The sequence below is a fragment of the Octopus sinensis genome, linkage group LG2, assembly GCF_006345805.1.
Source record: "Octopus sinensis linkage group LG2, ASM634580v1, whole genome shotgun sequence".
Taxonomy (NCBI): domain Eukaryota; kingdom Metazoa; phylum Mollusca; class Cephalopoda; order Octopoda; family Octopodidae; genus Octopus; species Octopus sinensis.
In genome coordinates, this window is record NC_042998.1 from 91,067,272 (window position 1) to 91,089,771 (window position 22,500).

The 22,500-nt window shown below is 36.7% G+C and overlaps 1 protein-coding gene and 1 long non-coding RNA gene across 4 annotated transcripts in view; one reads left to right on the forward strand and one right to left on the reverse strand.

Moving 5' to 3' along the window:
* LOC118768612 overlaps nt 1-10,775 on the reverse strand; it is a 38,947-nt gene extending 28,172 nt beyond the window's left edge. For 2 of the 3 annotated variants that reach the window (XR_005004402.1, XR_005004403.1), the window contains exon 1: nt 10,092-10,775. This is a non-coding gene — a long non-coding RNA (uncharacterized LOC118768612). The remainder of the gene's footprint in view (nt 1-10,091) is intronic. The other variant, XR_005004404.1, reaches the window with a different exon arrangement.
* Nucleotides 1-22,500, forward strand: part of LOC115224301 (tubulin alpha-1B chain) — a 33,405-nt gene that overhangs the window by 5,927 nt on the left and 4,978 nt on the right. The window contains exon 2 of the mRNA XM_029795136.2: nt 16,094-16,313. Within this exon, the coding sequence (XP_029650996.1) occupies nt 16,094-16,313 (220 nt within the window). The remainder of the gene's footprint in view (nt 1-16,093; nt 16,314-22,500) is intronic.

Below are 22,500 nucleotides of genomic sequence, written 5' to 3' on the forward strand. Positions count from 1 at the left end.
GGAGTCGATGTGATCGATTGTTCCCCTTCCCACAAAAATCCAAGTCTTGTGCCTATAGTAGAAATGATTATTTAGCACGACGTTTCACAATTTGGGTTCAAATCTCGCAAGTGTCTCCTTTGCCTTTCATCCAACCGAGGTCGGTAAAATTAGTTCCAGTTGATGAATATTATTTTATTGATCCGCACTGCATTGTTAAAGATGCATATTTTATATTTTACACATCGAAACAGATATATATGTTTAATGTTTTGTTCAATAAAAACAAGTCTGTAATTGATACCTCCAGTCTCTGTACAATGTTTCCTAATTTCCTTTAGCATATTAGCGTATGTATTAAAAGCATAGGTGTGACCCATACATAGGGGTAAAGACCCCTTCGGTTACGAATAACCATGGGATTGCACGTAAATACTTCTCCGAGATACAAATCCGGACAAGGTTGTTTGTGGAAGACCAGTAGTCGCCCATTTATATCAGTTTCCCGCTCTCAATGCCACCAAATATCACTCAAGGGAAAGGCAAAGGCAGATACAGCTTGGCACCAGCGATGTCGCAGCTCATTTTTACTGCTAAATGAATTGCAGCAACGTGAAATAAAGTGTCTTGATCAAGAACACAAACACAGGTCGGTCTAGAAATCGAACTCACAACCTCACGATTGAAAACTCGACGCTTTAACCACTGTGCCATGCGCCTTCCTATACATATGTCAACATACACTGAACCAAGATTTAACTAATTCTAAACCAAAGAAAATAATAATGTATATCATTTATGTGCCTCATTGGTTGTTACACAACCTCAAAACGTAGGTTCTTATATTTTGCAGATGAGAAACGTTGTTTATACATCAACAGGAGACCAGCCTTATTGATTTGGGGCTAGGACGAGACACTCAATTACATTGACCATAGTATAGAGATTTATTGGGTATTATTTATAAAAGTGGCCCCAGTTCTACCACGCAAGCATATGTTAGTATTCTTTGCCCGTACACACGACCATTTTTAGGGAGACGACAAAAAAGCAGTGATGTAGCAAGATGATGCCACCCGGGCAGCCCATGAGTTTGCAGCCCACCCTCATTACTCTGCGCAGTTATTCACGGCACATCCCAGTTTTCTGTTCCTGTTTACTACCATTCCACTTCACTTAAACCACTATTACATTTGTGGAAAAATACTAATGTCACAGCATCCCATAAAATTCCATAAGTTATTCTAAATCGAAAACTTGTGTCCCCACATTAAAAACACTTGTATTTCAATACAATAGACAGGGCTTATACAGCAGACCCAAAAGTGTCGCCCTCATAAAAGCGTCAGCCGGAGTGGAACGTCCCCGCACCTATACCTGGCTACGCTACAGAGAAGTGTTTTTGAGTGCCAGATGAGATGGCTTTCACTATTTTATTTTATCTACGCTTTGTATCCAAATGTTGTCCGAATAAACTTTACTTTTCTTCCTATGCTGATAAAATAAATACGAGGCATGCATTAAAAGACATTCTATCAACTAAACCACTTTGCACATTTGCGACCTTGTGTCAATATAAGAAATCAATGTTTTGTTGGGTAAGAGAGCTGGTTCAGACAGCAGAGCACCATGGGGAACAAACAAAAAATGATTAGGAAATTAATTTCAAAGTAATAAAAAGATTTAAAAGTCGTGTTTCTTTCTTTCTTTCTTTCTTTCTTTCTTTCTTTTTTTGTAAGAGATCATGGTGCGAGTGAATTGTTCGACCATCCAGGAACCAATTCTATAATGTAGCTCAGTATCATCCGTTGAAAAGGCAAGGGTTATAGTGTAAGAATTCAATCGGATTCGGTTATAGTTCTGTTGGGATGAGTGAATTTCACTTCATAGAGACACGAACGTCACAAATCCCATTTATTCTGTATATTTATAAAATTTAAGGATATTAATGTCTTATCTAATGGAAATGTACGTTTATGAGTTGAATACTGATATGTAAATTTAGGATTCAATAAATCTTATTGAATACAAAATGTACAGATAATAGTGGCTTCAAATTTTGGCACAAGGCCAACCAGTTTGGGGAAGGGGCAAGTCGATTACATCGCCCCAGTGTTCAACTGGTACTTATTTTATCGACCCTGAAAGGATGACAGGCAAAGTCGACCTCAGCGTAATTTGAGCACAGAATGTTAGGACGGACGAAATGCTGCAAAGTATTTTGCTCAGCGTGCTAGCGATTCTGCTAGCTCACTGCCTTATGTACAGATAATATTATTTTCTTTCCGTTATGCACAAAATCCATAATTTAATGGGGATGCTGTGACTTTCCTACTTTTATACAAATATAACAGTGGTTTAGATGAAGTGGAATGGTGTTTGTACAGGAACAGAAAACTGGTTGTTGAATCGAGTCACACCATATGACTGTGAAGAATACTAGTTTCTAAGCTTGATACGAAACAATACATTCAAGGAGTGGAATATGTTGATTTAATCAACTACAGAGATATAAAGGACAGAACTCTATTCTGGTGGTATTTGAACTCAAAACGTGATCAGACATACTTAAATGTCAAAAGGATTATGTCCGACGTTCTATTGATTCTACTGCCCATTAAATTCTAACTTTCTGAAAGTTCTTTAAGAGATTAAAACGTAGAACAACTCATATTAGAACAACTCATATCTTAAAAAAAAAGAATGCATATTACGTAGTTCTGGTTATTTCGTTTCGCACCAGCATCACTCGAGCAGGCCTGTTATAAAAAGGGGTTCTAGATGTGACCATCACGTCTTTTTGTATATTTACCATTACATTATTTTTGTTGACTCATAGAGTTCATGTTGTTTCTATGCATGTTATCAAAATATTTAGAAAAGTTAAAGCAATGATGTCTACATATATTTTCATAGAATGAAGGTAATTTCAGCGCTTGCTTATTAGTTTTAAGAAATCTTAGACAAAATTTCGTTTATCGCATCATTTACATTATGGAAACTGTATCTATTTCTGTAAAAATACTTTAATCAGATGAGCTTGTGTGTTTTATCTGTATCAGTTCCCTAACTTCACCTTGTTACGTTAATATTGTATAGTTCCATACAGAATTCACATTTATTGGAGAGAGGAAATGAGATCGTATGACATCTATGTAAGCCTTTTTGGAGGTGATTCGTGATATAAGTGATATTACAACTGGAAATTGAAACCGGATGGCGAATAAGGATAGCCAAGAGCTCACTTCGTGGCACGTGCCATAAAGTTCTAAATATTGGTTTCTTCCTGCAAGGCCTGGGTGCATGATGATCAAGGAATTCAAGGACAGAAAAGTTGAAGTGAAGTTGTAACATTGATGCTTTTTTTCAAGTACCTTGCTGGGGTTAGGTAAATGCAAAACCTCAAACTGAAACTCAAAATCAATCCAGGTCAGCGGTCCAGGATCACTAACACGATAAACTTAGAAGTCCGTCATGTAATAATGTAGTTCTATACAAACTTTGGCATTAGGGTACACTTTGTAGAGGAAGTGTATAATCAATAGATTCTATTTTAATGTATTACTGATATATAGTTGTATCGCTCCAAAATCAAAGAAAAACAAATGGCATCCACGATACTCGAACTCAGAACATACAAGGACAAAACGAAAACCTGTATGTAATTTAATACACAAATGCTAATAATATCTATGAGGGCGAAAGGATAACAGAATTGTTAGTCCGCCGGGGAAAGTGCTTGGCGGCATTTCGTCTATCTTTACGTTCTGGGTTCAAATTCTTCCAAAGTAGCCTTTGCCTTTCTTTCTCTCAGGGTCACTGTGATCGACTTACCCACTCCACCGTAATTTGATGGCCTTGTGCCAAAAATTTGAAGCCGATATCTATGAGGGCGAGAACAGTGACTGTGACTAGTAGCGTAGCTAGGTAGAGGAGACCAGGGGGAGGTCCGCCTCGAGTGATGCTTATATGGGTTTGCTATATAAGATTGTAAAGGCTTGGGTGGTCGGAGAGTGGGTCAGCAAACTTAAGGACTGCTCCGGGCGGCACTCATTCTGGTTACACCACTGACTGTGACAGTAGAAAATTGGGCTGTAGGCTGTATGATTTAATACTTCAGTACGTTACTTGTCACATCCTGCCAGTATCTAATTATCTAACACCACCGGGCTGGGTAACATAATACCAGTCATGTACTGAGATCGATTATTTTTCCCTTCCTAATAAAACCGTCCTGCTTTATCACCAGAAATCAATATCCTAATAGAGATTTACTTTTTATCTCTTCGTCATCACCATCATCATCATCATCATATCATCATCATCATCATTATCAAAGGTGGCAACTGCGCAGAAGCTTAGCTGTGTGAGTTGTTGGTCTTGTAATGTTGGGTATCGATTATACGAGAGCATGAATTATGTCTTATGTGTTGTTTTATTGGATAATGATTGATTGTATGTGGTGTTATATTGTTTGGTGATGCTGACTGTGTAGAGTATGTGTAGTGCAAGTATTGTATTATATTATTTAGTAATGATGGCTGTGTTGAGTCTATAATGAGTAACGTTTGTACAGAATATGTGTTGTGCGTTTTGTATTGTTTTATCAGATGTTGGTTGTGTTGCGTATGTATTGTGCGTGTCTATTAGGTATTGATTGTATAGAATGTGTTTTGATATATTGTATAGAATATGTGTTGTATGTGTTGTCTAGTGTTATTTTATTGAATAATGATTGCATAAGATACATGTTGCTTGTACAAAGTTTACTGTTTGAGTTGTGCTACTCTCTTGCAGGGATGTGGGCTGTGTCAGGGTTATCTATTGCAGTGTGTGAAACGTCTGACTCTGACATGATTTTGATGTTTTATTCATTTTAAAATTCAAGCCTAGTACTCCAGCGATTAGCACAGTCATGTTCGAATCAGTTAGCAGATATCAGTATGCATCAGCAAGTAATTTGTTTGATGAAGTTGTAAAAAGGAACGACAAACTATTAGATTCATTAGTTAGGGTCACCTTTGGCTGACGAAACACAATTATATCGAAACACCGGATGCCCCAAAGTCTCCTTACGCAAATGAATCGAGTGTGATATGAACACACATTTGTCGGAAAGAAGCTGTTCTGCAATGACAAAACTGAACAATGGTTAGCATATTCAAGTTGAATCTACTGGGACATATTAAGAATGAGTATGCTAGTTATCATTATTGTTTTTTACTTTCATGCCCCACATCCTGCTTATTTAAAATTTAAAATCCATATACTTTGACAGTTTCGATGCCTTTACCAAGGCAATGCTTTATTCGTGGTGTCTGACAGAATACATATATTTTTGTTCCAGTGCTTGACAATTATATCTGGACTGTTTACTTTGATCTCTTATCAGGCCTGATAGGCATGTCCCATATGCTTACGTTCAGATCATTGTCATGTGCCGTGTTTGGTACACGCTTACATCACACCCGTTTTCACATCGAAGTATTGTCGCTATTTATTCGATCATTTCTGTCAATATATTCCAACTTGGCAAGGACGTGGTAGTCAGAAGTGATGCAATGCCTCGTTGTATTGATTACATCGTCTGCATATTTTCCCGATTTTTATGCTTTTATTTTTGTAATTATTCGTGGCTTGGCATCAGCCTTGTGCTGCTTAAAGCAAATTTTGTTTCTGCTTTTAGCCCGCAGCTTTTGAAATATCGACTTTCGCCCTGGCTAACATCTCTTTTGTTGAGTCTTGCAGGTTACCATTTTTATCTTGGGAATATTGTGAAACTGCCTTTTGATTATTTTGACTTTTTCATAATTTCTGTTGCTTTTTCCAATTCCTCTTTTTTTCCCAGTTTGTATTTTACTGTTCATTGTTTCCATTTTTGTAAAAATATTTGTCTGGATTATCATGTGAATAGAGGACTTCTTCTTCTTCTACTACTACTACTACTACTACTACTACTACTACTACTACTACTACTACTACTACTACTACTGCTGCTGCTGCTGCTGCTGCTGCTGCTACTACTACTGCTGCTGCTGCTGCCGCTGCTTGTTGAAATATACGGACGTCTTTGAAATAGTTAGATTTTACTGGATTTACTTAATGAAGGAAAATAATTTTTATGTCGTATTATTTTGTACAGAAGAGTCTTCAGAACCTTTGGAGGTCTACAGCATTATATAAAGTAGAGAAAAGTATCTGTCTTATAGATATTTATATTATTTTTTCTAAAAATGCTAATTACTAATAATTTAACCTGACTTCTTCCCAGGGAGTGCTGATAACAAACGAAATAGCATTGATTATGCCCCCACCCCACCCCACCCCAAATGTTTTTGAAAACAATAATACTGAGTGTAAAAAACAAAGACAAAGAGAAAAAAGAAAAGTAAAGAAAATAGATATATCTGAACATGCAGCACATTTTAACGAATGAAAATTTAATGATAAATCTAATAGCTCTTAAGAACAATAGTAATAAACTTGTTAGCTAATCAGAGGGAGGTGATTGATATAGATCAACTCTCGGAAAAGGCAAGAACATGGCAGAAGTACGTTACATAAGTCTGTACATTCTTGCTCGAGGAATACCTCCAGGGAAAGGCAAGGAGAAAAGTGACATACTTCCGTTTCTTTCAAAAGTAGAGGAGTGTTTCCATATGTCCTCGAAGGTTCAACTGAAAGAAAACCTGGCTGATGCATGGAAAAACGTGGTTTCCAAACATCAGGGCAGGGCATAAGGGAACATGTGCTTGATCACTGACAACGATGTGCAAGAGTCACAACCAGGGACATTAGCAAATACTTTTGTTTTTCCATCCCCTTTGCAGTACAATACACGCAGGTGGGTATCGCAGAGATGATAGGGAAGGAAAGGTGATCAGGTGGTTCTGTATCGGTGTGTAAACCTTGAATATTCCGGAAGACAACGAAGCTATTTCGAGCTGCTCTAGATTGTCAGCGGGAAAGGAAACCAATGACATAAGCAGTTCAGAGCAGAAAGGGCAGTTTTTGTACATGTGGGACAAAGAACTACTTGGAAAACAAAGAACTACTTGGAAGTTAGAAAACAGAGACAGAAACCAAAAACGGCAGGTACTGGTGGAGGCAACAACGACAACAACAAGCATCAGAAATTAGAAACTGTTGCTTCCAAAATACCACTGGTCGAAGCTTCGACAATAGAAAAAAATACCTACAAACCGAGAATTCCAAGAGCTGGCGACCACAAGTTATAGTCTGAAAGAGGCATAGCGGTTAGTGCAGAATCCGAGGGGAATAGAATATAATTGCCGAGAAGTGAGACAAGTTTGTTGAGTGCCTGAGTGGATGTGGAGTGAGACCAATTAATTCCAAAGAATAGAGGCCACATGATTAGCAGTAGAAAAAATCATGAGAAGACACAGCACGGCTATGGGTAAGAGGCTAGAGTGTGTTGGTAAGAAACTTTGTCATTCAGTTGGCTGTTCTCGTTGTGTGTATGGGGAAGATCTAGGATGTCTGGATGAGTAGCAAGCAGCATTGAATCAGCTGCAGGAACAGTACTTCATTGTGCTATACACATGAATAACAAAAAAAAACTTTATTAAAACATTCTGACACTATTTACCCAACTATGTACTGCTGTTGCCTGCAATGTGCCCATGTCTCTCCTTCAATATAACCTGTCTATTTCTTTACAGAGATGATTGTCCCGGTTGCAAATGTAATGACGTCATATTTCTTAGCTGCTATAACGTCAAGACGTTAATTACATAATCAATTCTATGTGTGGCATAAGGCCAGCAGTATTTAGAAGAGGGGGAAAATGGATTGCATCGACTCCAGTACTTGGCTGGTACTTTCTTTTACCAACCCCGAGAGGACGACTGGCAAATTTAACCTTGGCGGAATGGAACTCAGATCGTAAAACGCCGCAAGAAATTCTGCTAAGAAATACCATACGCTAACGATTCTGTCATCTCGCTACTCTCGATAATTCCATGAATAATAATATAAGCTGTCGTTCGTATTGTTATATTGAGGGATTATATCAAATAAATCCTTAGAGATAACTTGGAAATGTCTTCACAATAATAGATGTGTATCGTTCGAGTTGTACTAATTTTAAACGGGACAATAGACGTATTTCTTTCACTGTCTTTGACTCAACACCTAAGTTAATGTAATTCCTTGACTTTTCAGCTCACTTCTCTACAGCATTATGATCATTTAGAATTTCTATGTTAAATATTAACACTCAGAATTCTGAATTAGATTCAGATCAGGTTTGACCGACTCCTTCAATATGCAGTCGGTCATGTAACATGCATAAAAACAACACAAAGCAACTTGAATTTAATATATAGACATCAGAAATTACATTCGTAAAGTAATAGGAAACGTCCATTACTCTAGAAATGCAGACTTTAAAAATAAAAACAGTATTACGAAGCACAATAATATAAATACACACACGCGCGCGCACGCACGCGCACGCACGCACACATATGCCTTGTTTGAATGTGAAGCTATATAGAAGTAATTTAACATTGAACTGAACGACCACTCAGTACTTTTTAATAGAATACATCTTAATCTTTACAAGAAAGGTTGACATTGACTTCGAAGTCTTAGCAGGCCATTATCAGTATGACTGTTTGTTGAAACTTCGAAATTACTGTTAAACTTTTCCTTGCAAAAATTAATTTACATACATACATACATACATACATACATACATACATACATACATACATACATACATACATACATACATGATGGCTGCCCCCTCGCTATCGAGTATGGCCATTTCACGAAGCTTAACTGTTATTAGTGTTGTGATCGAATGTGACTTTTATTTGCTTTTTAAGGCTACAGCCAGCCATTCAGTTGAGACTCACAGCACCATCAACAATCATAAACAATGTTGTTATCGTGCAATGCCTGTGCAAGAAGATTTTTTTAAAGTGAGGAAAGGCTGTGCACTGAGTCAATCCCACTCACTAAGCAACAGCAGCCATAATCCGAAAAGAAGAACAAGTCAACATCATCGGTAACCACTGAGCCGCAGGTTTTATGTCGGAGTTATCCCAGTTACCTGAGTTACCTTCTCCTAGAAGGATGCCCTAACAAAGGCTAGGAGTCCTTCACTCCCAATGGTTTAACCGCGCGATCGGGTATTCAGTCCGATTATTTCTGTCCCCGTGCATGATACAGCCTTAAGCCGTAAGAGAAAAAAAATACACATTTATCGGATGGCCGTTGACTCTCAAGAGTTCCTCCGCCCTTTGACGGGTTTTGTTTTTCATCCCGCAGGGTGTCCAATAATCACCCTCCTCACCAAGCAAGCTTGATGGGGTTGCCAGTTTAGTCGCCGACGGCCCGACCTTGCAACAGGTTGTACTGGGTTACATGTTACCAGTAGCACTCGAAAGTGACCTGACATACATACATACATACATACATACATAATACATACATACATACATACATACATACATACATACAACTCGCACAGACATACATACCTTGTCAAGCTTACTTACAATAACTTCCCCCGACAACACTTTCATAGTAACCCCAGCCACTTCTGTGACTTTACGGAAACACACACACACACACACACATGCACGCACGCACATAAATCGATAATTTTACTTGGGACACCAACCAATTATCATTCGAACACAGTTACACATCATTGTAAAAAAGCAAAGCCACTTTTTTTGCAAATTTTAAAAGAGCCTAATGGAACTATTTCCATAAAAAGATAGATTCAAGGTTTTTCATAATCTCACAACATCAACTAACGTTGATGCTATTCTGCATGCATACATCAAAATAATTACAAAATCATCGAAGAAAACACATCCTATATTTTAACATTTGAATAAACCAACGCTTACTGGGAGAATCTATAATTATTAAAGGGATGAATGAAACCGCAGAAAGTTCGATAATCTCGCACGTTGTTCGGCGTTGATTTTGATTTTCGTCTTAATCAATTACATGAAGAACAAATAATATTCAGGATTAGATGCTCGAGCAAGTCGGTAGAGCATCCGTCAGTTGTACCGTTTTATGCTTATAGCTCATTATAAATAAATACTATAGACGTAGGACGGGCTTACCGTTGTGTTTTCCTTAGTTCTAAGTTTAAGTCTCCCTGTATCCCGGTTAAGGGAGCTCACTAGAGTTATATATATCTATATATTCTTCATTACGCATCATGTAGATGCTTCATTTACGGAGAGTCAGTCTATAATAATTCGTCTTACACAAAAGTTGGAGAGGCGTGTCGTTCTTACTCAAAAGAATGTTAACAATTAGAGATAATCAAATAATGATTGCAAAGACATCTTTTCTGGAATTTCCAACCAACCCAAAACATTCATTGATATCTCAATCAAAATCCAATCAATTGCTGCACACTGTCACTGGTGTCGCATAGGTTTTCAATCTTGCTGGCGTGGTTCTGGTGAACGTTGAGCTCGTTGTAAATAATTTTGCTGGTGATGCGTCACTGTTGGATGACTTCGGTGAGCCACTAAAAATCAATGATGTCGAAGTGGTGTCCTTTTGCGACATCTCTGATTTTCTATCATTGTACAATCTTAAATGTATAGCGTTTGTGTATAGCATTTTTGGCATAGTATGAGTATACAACATTGTCGGTGTGGTATTAGTGTACAACCTCTTAGGTGTTGCATTAGTTTCAATTAATGAATTACCAGTGTACAACATTGTGGCATATGTATCAGTAGAAAACGTTATTACTGAACAGTTTTTCACGTATATCTGCAAAACTTACAATGACGTCAATTACTACTTATGACTATTGGTGTGTATAAAGTCAATGATTATTGTATGCGAATTTCTTACGTCATCACTTCATGTGAATTAATGGGTCTGATAATGAAATGATCAAATAAATTGCGGTCACTTAGAAAGTCTGATGATATGGGCACAGAGTTTTATTATAAATATGATAATTTTTTATATTAATTTTCTTCTTGCCTTATCTACTGCTGCTGCTACTACTACTACTACTACTACTACTACTACTACTACTACTACTACTACTACTACTACTACTACTACTACTACTACTACTACTACACTACTACTACTACTACTACTACTACTACTACTACTACTACTACTACCACTACTACTACTACTACTACTACTACTACTACTACTACTCTACTACTACTACTACTACTACTACTACTACTACTATACTACTACTACTACTACTACACTACTACTACTACTACCACCACCACCACTACTACTACTACTACTACTACACTACTACTACTACTACTACTGCTGCTACAACTACTACTACTGCTACTACTGCTGCTGCTGCTGCTGCTGCTACCACTACTGACACCACCAAAAGTTATTGCAGCATACTGGAAATTACCAGTATTTCCATGGGTTTAAGCGGCTATGGGATACCTCTTCTTGTGACAGAATGCTAATCTATTACAGAATTTATATCTTTCTAATGAAAGGTTTTACTCGAAAGATTAAGCTTCAAATACTTCTCCTTTACTAGGGAGCCACTTTGGATATTTTATAAAATACTAGCAGTATCGCCCGGCGTAGCTCGGATTTGTAAGGGAAATAACTATATAAGCATTTTTAGTGAGTTATAGCAAAAAAATGCATTAAAAATGGAATAAAAAATTATGGTAATTTTGGTGTCTTCAAGCCATGAAGTCGTTGTTCTAAAAGAACGCTGGTCTCCTTGACAACGCTTTACGACGTTGAATTCTTTACACTCCCCTCCCCACAGCTTCACGAGGGTGCAGGTGTGACCATGGACACCAACTCCGCCGCCATCGACACACGAAAAATTATGCATTAAAATGGAATAAAAAATGATGTTAAATTATTTTTAAAATCGTAGACTCATCGTAGACGCGCGCTAATACTCAGACGGGCTTGATATGAATCACGACTATAAGATACTCGAATTTGGTTAAACTGCACCGCAAAATGTGGGAGTAGTTAGGAATCTAAATCGAAGGGGACAGACACTCACACAACTACAGTTTTATATATATAGATATAATAAAATATCTGACAATTACAAAGTGACAATGAAACTTTGTCTCTTTGGATGATCTGCCTTATCTACGACTGAGTGCTTCAACTCGTATAACACAAGACAATGAAGAACCTTTACATGACCTTTACATGTTAGGAATAGCATCTAAATCTACCTGAAATCACTACTGTTTCAACACATTGGATAATATAGATCTTGAAACGATACACATCTGAAAAATAGACGAGATGATCACAGCTGGATTGCTTTTAATTACATGCTTGTTCGAAAAGGATTAGCTTGAGGGAAAACAGCAACAATAGTTTAGCATAAAAAGAAACTCTGATGTTACTCCCTGAGGAGATGGTAAAATAAATGATAAAAGACAATGATTTGTTTACTATAAGCTGATATATTTTAGACCACAACTATTCATTTCTATTGAATCTGCATGTGATTGGAAATGGGAAGGTCTAAAAGTAGAATTCTGAAATTAGCAGGCACATCAAAAAAAAACCTTAATTCAGAAGAAGCTATTGAAACATTCATTAATTGTTCATTGCTTTTGTCACTTACAATAATGACTTATTTGAAGCTATGTAGATTGAGCCACAAGAATTCAATGTTGTGATGATGAACTCAACACAACGCCAGCGTCAGGATTCGAACCACTGTTTATTTAACCCCGAGAGTGGCATCCTACCAATCTGGCTGCTTACGATTTTTGTACATGTGGACAAAGATGTGAGAGTAAACTGTCCAAGCATCAGTGTTAAAGACACACCAATCTTCAACACATTATTTTGATGACATGCCAATCTTCAATGGAACAAAATAACAATATTTAAAAAACTGGAGGAAATATTTCAAAAGCTAGCACTAATATTTAGGAAATAAAACGGAAACAGTCCGTTAATGACGCCAGGTGTTTGAAATGAAAGGCACAGTCAGTCAAACGCACGGGTAACATAAATGGTATTTCAATTGTAGAAGATGCTAACATAGCATTATAGAATTAACAAAAAGGTGGCGAACTGCCAGAATTGTTAGTATGCCGGGCAAAATGCTTAGTGGCATCTCGTCCGTCTTTACGTTCTGAGTTCAAATTCCGTCATGGTCGACTTTGCTTTCCATTCTTTCGGGGTCGATAAAAGAAGTACTAGTTGAACACTCCCCCGAAATTGCTGGCCTTGTGCCAACATCTGAAACCATTATTAGAATTAGCAAGGACAGCGAACTGGTTGAATTGTTAGAGCGTCGGAAAAAGCATCACATGACATTTGATCTAGCTCTATACATTCTAAGGTCAAATCCCGCCGAGATCAACTTTACCATTTTTACTTTTGGGGTCAATAAAGTAAAGTACCAGTCAAATACTGGAGTAGATCGTATCGACACACCCTCCCAACAAAATTGCCGGCTTTGTGCCTAAAAAAGAACCGTTATTAGATTTAACAAGAGTGGTGGACCGTGTCGTCTTAAGGGACGGAGTCACGGGACAGTTACCTACAGGGCAAGAAGTTCAATTCTTATACGCGTATGCTGTGGATTGCTGTCAATAAATACTATAGGACCCAGTGCAGTGATTTGTCAGGAGGTGGGGCCTATAATGATGCTAAGACGGCGTTGGTGGTGGAGTTGCAAATTCGTTAAAGTATTGAATACAATACCTTCGGATATTTCTTCCGGCTCTTGCCGTTCTGAGTTTAAAACCCTCCGAGGTCAACTTTTACTTTCAATCTTCTGGGCTCGATAAAATAAAAAGATAATCAAGTATCATGGGCGATAAAACAGACTAACCTCCCACCTCCGGCCAAACTTTACACCTTGTGCCTAAATTGAAAATCAAATAAGACATAGCGTGTATTCTCCGTAGAACGCAATAGGGATTCGTGCAGTTATTACACACCGACTGAAATTCACCATCTAAGATAAGTAGAGTGGTAGTAGGTTTTGGTGGCAGAGACCGTAGTGCAGACTTTATATAGAGTACCTCCGCTATCATGACAGGGGTCATGTTTGCAGCAAAGTAGAAACGGAAAATAGTGCTAGAATGAAACATTTGTTAATTTTACAATGCTGCTGGGTCATTCGTTATAGAGATCAAAGGTTATGGAAGGTACTGCGTACAGAAGTCATAGCCTAAAGACTTTACTGCTTACAGAAGTTATATGTTTTAGAGGTTACTGCTGATCGAAGTGAGTTGCTCATAGATAGTTCATATCAATTTATTGCAACACGGTGGACTAGGCTGTTTAAGAGTCAGGTATTTTGGCCAGCGCGGTATTAGTAGCAAGAACGAGTAAAAGACATAACTAGATACAATAAATCATTTGTACGGCAATCTACTGATTTTGGTAACCACCGATCTATAAATTATAATTATAAAACACTCACTATCAAATATATTTGCTAGTATGTCCATCTATAACAATGTCTTTATAGATGATTTGGTAGGGAAGTTCGTATCTGATAGATTGCCTTTTGGAATTCGTTTCGGCTCTTTGCCTTTTGAGTTCAAATAACTTGTGTAAAGACAGTGCGATGCGAAGTGACGGGAATTGCTCTTTAGTACATTACACGGTCGATACAATAAATATAAAATGAATACTACATAAGTGCTAGGTGGGAAAAGAGACACAACCGAGTAGAATAGTTAAGAGAAGATTTATTGACATGTAAACAATGTGTGTCTGTGTATGTGTCATATATACAGAATAATAGACAGGCCGTCATGAGAACAAAATGTATGTGCGTGTGTAAGCATAGATGTATGCGCGTGTGAAGAACATATGGGAATGGCAATGAAGAAAAAGACAGTGAAAGAGTCTATAGCCATCAAAGTGAAAAGTCCATAGACACAAGAATGAGAATACCTGTTCGTAGTCAATTGTACACGGCAATTGAAATACTGTATCAAGAAGTTGCGGCCATGATGCCAAGCGGTAACAGGTACATGTCGTACGTGAAGTTGTGGCTGTGATGCTGCTGTTTGGGTCATTTGGTACAGTTCTCGCAGGTTGTATATTCACTGTTGATCCATGGTGAAGTAAATAATGAACAGAGAAGTGGTGAAACCTGGGCGAGTTGTCGGTAGAGATGTTGACGTTAGAACGATGGTGGGAACTGAGGTAGAGGTTGCCGAAAGCTGTTGGACGAAGTTGGTAAGTCGCGACGTGGCTGCTGTGGTGCTGTCGCTGGAACTGGCTGTGTCTTGTGTGGTCAGTGGCTAGACCTTAAAAGGAGGAACCAAAGACGTTTAATGAGGAAAAAGCTGGGTTTTTATAAGGAGCAGTAGGCCCGAAAAGGGTTCGAAAAAGGTTGTTCACGTGATGCTATCTAAAACCTCTGACTGGCTATCTGCAGTCAGTTGGCACAACTAAGAAGGGGATAAATTGTGCCAATACCAACCAATCATAGTAGTGGACACAACGGGATACAAACAGCAACCGAAGGTTAGCTGTTCCATGCTACGTTCGAATGTACGTATATAGAGAGTCTACGCTACACTTGAGGTCAACTTTGCTTGTCATGATCGATAAATAAAGTACCAGTCCTCTACTAGGATCGATTCTCCTACTTCTTTCTGTCTGTTTCTCATTTCTAGCAAGAGATCTTCTGTGGTCAGACTTGGAGATGGAAAGGCACCGCTCGGTCTACAACTGTCCAAGACAGTACTCTTACAATTTCATCAGAAATTCTGAGACCAAGGAAAAGACATTAGTATTTTTATTTTTAAAGAATTTTCTGGCATGGTAAACTATAATATTGTTGTTGAATTATTTCTTGTGGTGACACATGATCACTTACATGTAAAGGAGTTTGGTTGATCGAATCGACTCTAGTTTAATACGATCTTATTCATTCAGTTTTATTATAAATTTGATAACAAACGAATAATGTTTTTATAAACACAAACATCAGTTTTTCAATTGTATGACACCTCAACTGTTTGTATCTTTAGATGTAAAAACTTTTCTCCCTTGATGTCTCCGGTTGAGACTTGGGCGCAGCTCGTAGAAATTAAAGGTACATCATAATTATAATCATGTATTCCTTTATTTCTTTCAGAGGGAATGTATCAGTATCCACGTTGGACAAGCAGGTGTACAAATTGGCAATGCCTGTTGGGAACTCTACTGTCTTGAACACAAAATTCAACCTGATGGTCAAGTACCTTCAGATAAGAAATCGAGGAGAGATGATTCGTTTAGTACTTTCTTCAGTGAAACTGGAGCTGGGAAGCATGTCCCCAGAGCGGTCTTTGTTGATCTGGAACCAACTGTTGTCGGTAAGTATTACAAATATCTAAAATTCTGGCATCTCCCGAGTTACAGTATCCTGTATTCTTTTAAATATTGTCGCTATGCGGAATTCTGTAATGCGAAACCTATTTTCTCATTGATTTCCATATTACAAACTGAGATGCATTCTGACAGAATTCATTCGGAAAAAAGAATACATCTTCTGTGCATGAATTCATCTATTAAAAGATATGATCTATTTCTTCTTCACTTTGTCTATACACGCTGAATCAGGAGTTTTTGTTGGTTTTTTATTTATCTTTTCAATTTAATGTACCTGTTCATCCGAATGGATTCTACGATATTAAAATATCTAAGCACAGTATGTTTATGTAAGATCATTTGAAAAGAAAAATGTAAGGGAATGAATGAGAATACAGTTACAATACGTATTCATCACAAATTATGTTGACTGCAGCGTAAAGAGAATTGGTAAAATAGAAATTACTGAAAGGAAGAGCACTATCTTCTGTTCTGTAGAGAAGGGGTGTCAAACATATGTCCTGCAGCTGTGTTTAGCCCTCCCCGACTCAATTTTTAAAATAAAAATTATCATTAAATACTTTTTAATTATTATGTTAAATGTGTGTCACTAGCATGCTTTCAGAGCCGGAGCTCGGCTAGAACCGTGATAACATTAGTACAGATTAGTCGAATCAGTGCTCGTTAGGGGACTTTTTTTTATATCTCAGCCAATGGAAAAAGCTTTCGAAACCAAATACTAAATGATGTGACCTATTTCCCCTTCACTTTATCTGTAACGTTGAACCAACTTATGTTTCAAATTTACGTATGTGTTTAGCCAAATGGATTCCAGTGGTGTGAACAATATTGAAAAATTTTACAACTGAAACAATGCCAACTTTCTATCGAGCATTGGTCTTCTCAAGAACTATATACTTTTATTTGGACAATTTCTGTCTCTGCTTTTTCTCTAGGGATTCTTTCTTAATAATTTATATATACCATATGAATATTTCCACACATCTCTGCGCACAAACTTTGTTAACACCTCATATTCTTTCCTTTCTTCATTGTTAATAAAGTTATTATGTTTATTGCCCCCTTTATCCATTTACTTTGGTCTACGTTATGAATTAGTTTTAAGAATAATTGTTATTATCCGACCCTCGGTATCTAGTTTATGATTTAATCCGGTTCTTAAAACCAAACAAGTTTGACACCCCTGTTATTCGTCATCATCATCATCATCGTCATTTTCATTGTGACCATCACCATCATCATCATCATCTGTATCTGTTGAAGGCGTAAAGAACGTATCCAAAGTTGTTAGGCGTTTACGACGTATCTTCTGTTTGTACAGATCAGTGTAAAAGCTGAGCTCATTATGAATTCCTCTAGTTATTTATGTTACGTTCAGGTTTAGGATCATGTTATCAGCAAAGTCCATTATTTAGCTATATTCTTTAAAGTCGATTCGATCCTAATTCAACCGACGACTTCTTCAAATCTTGCACCATTTTCTAGTCTGGCAATGTTGCACCCGACATAGGCTTTCGCCTGAAAAAAAAAACTCTACACGGATAGAAACCCTAACGTTACGGATACAATCTGATTGTATTTTGCCAAACACTATTCTTAGCTGAGGGTTTCAATTCATACGATGACTCAGCTATAATAATTACAGCTTCTATAATATTAAGCATTTTCTAAAAGTCGAACTATAGGTTTTAACTTACCTATCAATTGCATTTACGAGTTATTCTAAGGTAACATATCGATGAAGTTAGCTATCACTTCTTTATCCAAGGAAATTGTGTTCTTGAGGATATATTCAACTCATCATCAAAAAGATAATTTATGTTCACTTGTGATTGTCTAAAAGGAACAATACTTTGTTGTAAATATTAATCCTGAGACTATATTTTTCTATAACACAGCAAAATGTCTGTAAATCAATCTCAGAGAAAGCTCGTTGTATCACCCAAGCCTTCTCATTTGAACACGAAATCAAATGTAGATTACATTATAATAGCCTTTGGATGCGTTTCAGTTTTTAGAGTGAACTACAAGTAAGGGGCTTTAATTTCATTCCTCAGCAGTACCCCACCCAGTCATAAAAATGCGTTAGACGATATTTGGAAGCTTTAAAGACTGGAGCTGATTTTTCTGTACCAATAATCATGAGCTTCCAGAGAATCCCGGTTTCATCAACATCATGCACTTGTTTTAATGTACAACCTCCTCTAACTAATATTTTGTTCAGCTCCTCGGAATAACTAGTAACAGCTATTTTACAGGACTGGCTGTTTCACTGTTCATTTTAATGTACAAAAATAAAGTGCCTCTTAAACCTCTCAAATCAGACTTTATTAGCAAGAAATTGCTTTGCATTAGAAGTTACTCGTTCTGCTTTCTGCAAACCGTCGTACAAACTAAGTTTTCGTTTAAATAGCCTAGGTATTTATCGGCATGTTACGCTTAGGTGTCATCATCGATCCACACACTAAGGAGCTGTTGCATTTTAAGCATCAAATCAGATCTAAAAAAGAATATTCGAGGACTTAACAAACTAGTTGTTTGAATAGTTTTATCTTTGATCTAAGTCTTTATTGTCATGTATCATCCTCACCCGTATGTTGCAAGATTTAACATTTTAGGATGTGGAAGTCATAGGTAGTTTTTGGAAACAACATCTGCAACAACAACAACAGCGACAACAATTTCTGGGTGAAGTGTCTCTACGACACATCTGCAAAACAAACTAGATTGTCAGTACACCACTGGAGGTTCTTGTTAAAACATGTGGTAGAGGTTGCCAATATTATCTAGGCAAAGGAAGTTGAGTTTAAAGAAGTAAAAGTGAACAGGGTTAGTGGTGACCCCTAAGAAAGAAGAGAAAGAAAACCTGAGAAATAATGGATGATTCAAGGTAATGACCAATATAGCCCCAGATTATTACACTAAGGTGTAATGCAATGAGCCATCGAGTTTTTCACGTTATGTTTTAATCGCCCGTTTCATTTTTCTTTTTTCTAATAATCCAAACATGTATTCTTTGGCTAACAAAAAATAAAAGAATCATTTCCTTTAAAATGATTTCAATAACTTCAATTTCAATAACCATCTCAACGTTATATATATGTATGTGTATACATACATACATACATACATACATACATACATACATACATACATACATACATACATACATATATATATATATATATATATATATATATATATATATATATATATAAGATGAAACTTTTGCGGTCTATTTGAAACGAAATCAAGTCAAAACACATAGGCGAGATACAAGTCGCAATTGTGCAAGGTTCAAAACCATCTTAAAATTCAATGCTTGTTTGCGTAAAGATGGTAATGCTGATGAAGGGTACCGATAAGGACATGTAGCTTTATGGTCATTGCATATTCAAGCTTCATCACAGATTCTAACACTTTTATTCTCTCTCATATGCACTCTTCATATCTGCACGCTAAGCTTTGTTTAAAATGTAAATACGTATATAATATTATCTGTCTTTATAAATTTCTGTATCAGTCTTACTTGCTATAACTGACGATTTAACGTAATTCCCTTGAATACAATTGATTAAATATATCAGCAGCGTGTTAGAAGGTTACTCTCTTAATCCAGGTTTTAGTTTCCTAAGTATTGGTAGTTGTCCTTTAACACGTTTCTTCGTTAGATATCTAAATAAGAAAATTCTTTATAAGAGTATTAAACCTGGTCTTCAAATTAGTAATTTAGCTTTCCATTAAAATTCCCCTAATGACTCGAACAGATTAAGAGTATAATTTTTGTCTTACCATTAATATTGTGTATGCTATCGTTGTTGACATCGTCATCACGTCAATAGAATCACTATTTAAAACTGCATTTCTTAAAATAATCAGCTTCAAGATTTTTATTGTCAGATTTGAGAACTAGAAATAAAATTATAGAGTTGTTAGTAACATTATTTTGTGTTCGATGAAGCAAAATTTTAAAACTAGTTCTATTGGTACCAAAGGAATGAAAGATTAAACTGGACTGTGATTTTAAGTGTAAGCAATGAGATACTTTAGATAAAGAAATTGCTCAACACCAAACCGGCTTTGATATGTTGGAAAATGAATATCTGGAAATTGATATTTTATCAGGCTGTCATAATGGAAGTCATGCAGATTGGAGCTCCAGCTGTTGTAGAATCCATATCATTGATCCAAGGTCTATTTTTGTTTAAAAAATCTGTTTACAGACTGTCAGTTGTAAAACGCAATCCATACTTAATTTTGTGAGGAGGTATACAATCATTGCATACTCTATAATCACTACATTTGTCTATTAACAATTAATTACGATCTTCAAATTTATTGATTCAGAAGAGAGAATAGTACAAAGTTATAAAGTACTGAAACATCATTTTTGCATAATCCTTCTTTTTTCTTTTGAACAATACCGGGATTAGAAGAATGCAATTTTAAGCTAATCCATTTCATCATGCGGTATATTATTTGATAAGTGTTCAAAGATTTAAAACAGCGTTCTTATCATTCAGTCTTAAACCCCACTAGAGAGAGAGTGGGGGGACAGACAGATAGACGAACAGACAGACAAACAGACAAATAGACAGATGTTCGACGTGATGAAATGTTCGTATGTTCAGGGTCGGAGCTGAATTCTCGACTGAGTTTCAAATCCCAGTCCGAGTTATTTCATTTCATTTATATCACTGATGGTCAAAAGAAAGACATGAACACTATAAAATATTTTTTGATTTCTCTTTATAATTTATAATGTCTCCTACTTATGCCAGATATCAAAGAAAGAAACTAATCTTGAATGTTCTTCAACGTTGGAAAAAGAACTAAAGGAATTTCAAAAACAAGAGGTGTTTCTGAAAACAAAAATATATTTTTAAAAAACGGGACATTTTCTTTATGAAGAACTGAATAAAATCCAATCAAATAGCTATGTATGAATCAATAAAATATGAATGAGAACAGTTTTTATTGACGTTAGCCAAATGTGCAGATAATTTCCTCTTAATATGATAAAGAATTTAAGGCGACGAGCTGGCAGAATCGTTAACATGCCGGACAAAGTGCTTAGCGGCATTTCGTCAGTCTTTGTTCTGCGTTTAAATTTCGCCAAGGTCGTCTTCAACTATCGGGGTTTATAAAATAAGTACCAGTTGAGCACTGGAGTCGATGTAATCGGCTCGTTCCTTCCCCAGAATTGCTGGCCTTGTGCCAAAATTTGAAACCAATATCGTAAAGAATTCATAAAGTTATTGTTAATGTATCATTCTTTATTTAAAAGTGTTGTTCTATATTTGATGGGGTTTCAGTGTTGAGAAAGCGTTTTTATTGGTCAATATAATTTTTGCACAGAATTATGAGTAGATTCTTATTGAGGGAAAACTGACTGCGAAAGATATGTAGCTCCTCTCATAAATATATGTTGCAACAAGATTGCGATCAAGACAGAACACCTACAGATAAGGTATAACAGAATCTCTTTTTCTTTGCGCAATAGTAACTCTAACCTGATAGGGAGCCATTTGGATAAAACTTTTACCACGTGATAGGGAAATACTCTGGATTTGTAAACGGCTGGACGAAATTTCTTTGTCTATTTTTGTTCTTGTGATATGCTAAGATGCATTTTGTAATTCGAAGACTTATAAATTTTCCGTTAGGCTTTCCACATCTCCAGGAAATTGTCTTACTCTAGATAATTGTAAGGGCGTTAGAAAAATGCCTTGCAGTATTTATACTGGCTCTTTATGTTCTGGTTGCAGACCTCACCTAGGTCAACTTTGTCTTTCTTCCCTCTGGGACTGATAAAATAGATTACAAGTTAAGAACTGGAATCGAGGGTATCGACCGGCCTCTTCCCCTCAAAATGCTAATCCTGTATCTAAATTAGCAACTAATATTGCCATCTCATACCAGACTGGATTCGAACCAGGAAATTACATATACTTTTCGACTAAGACTTGTAATCCACTTATTTATTAGGTCGTTGACATGAATTTCGTAACAGCTTAATTTTTAGAAAAATCTATGCACCTCATTAGCTCTTAATGACTATATGTGCCAGGTTTTCCCAATGGTTTTTTCGTATTATCTTAATTTTACTGTATCAGTTTTCTAACCTACGACGCAAGCATTTTGCTTGCCTTGCATTGCCTTAGGGTGTTC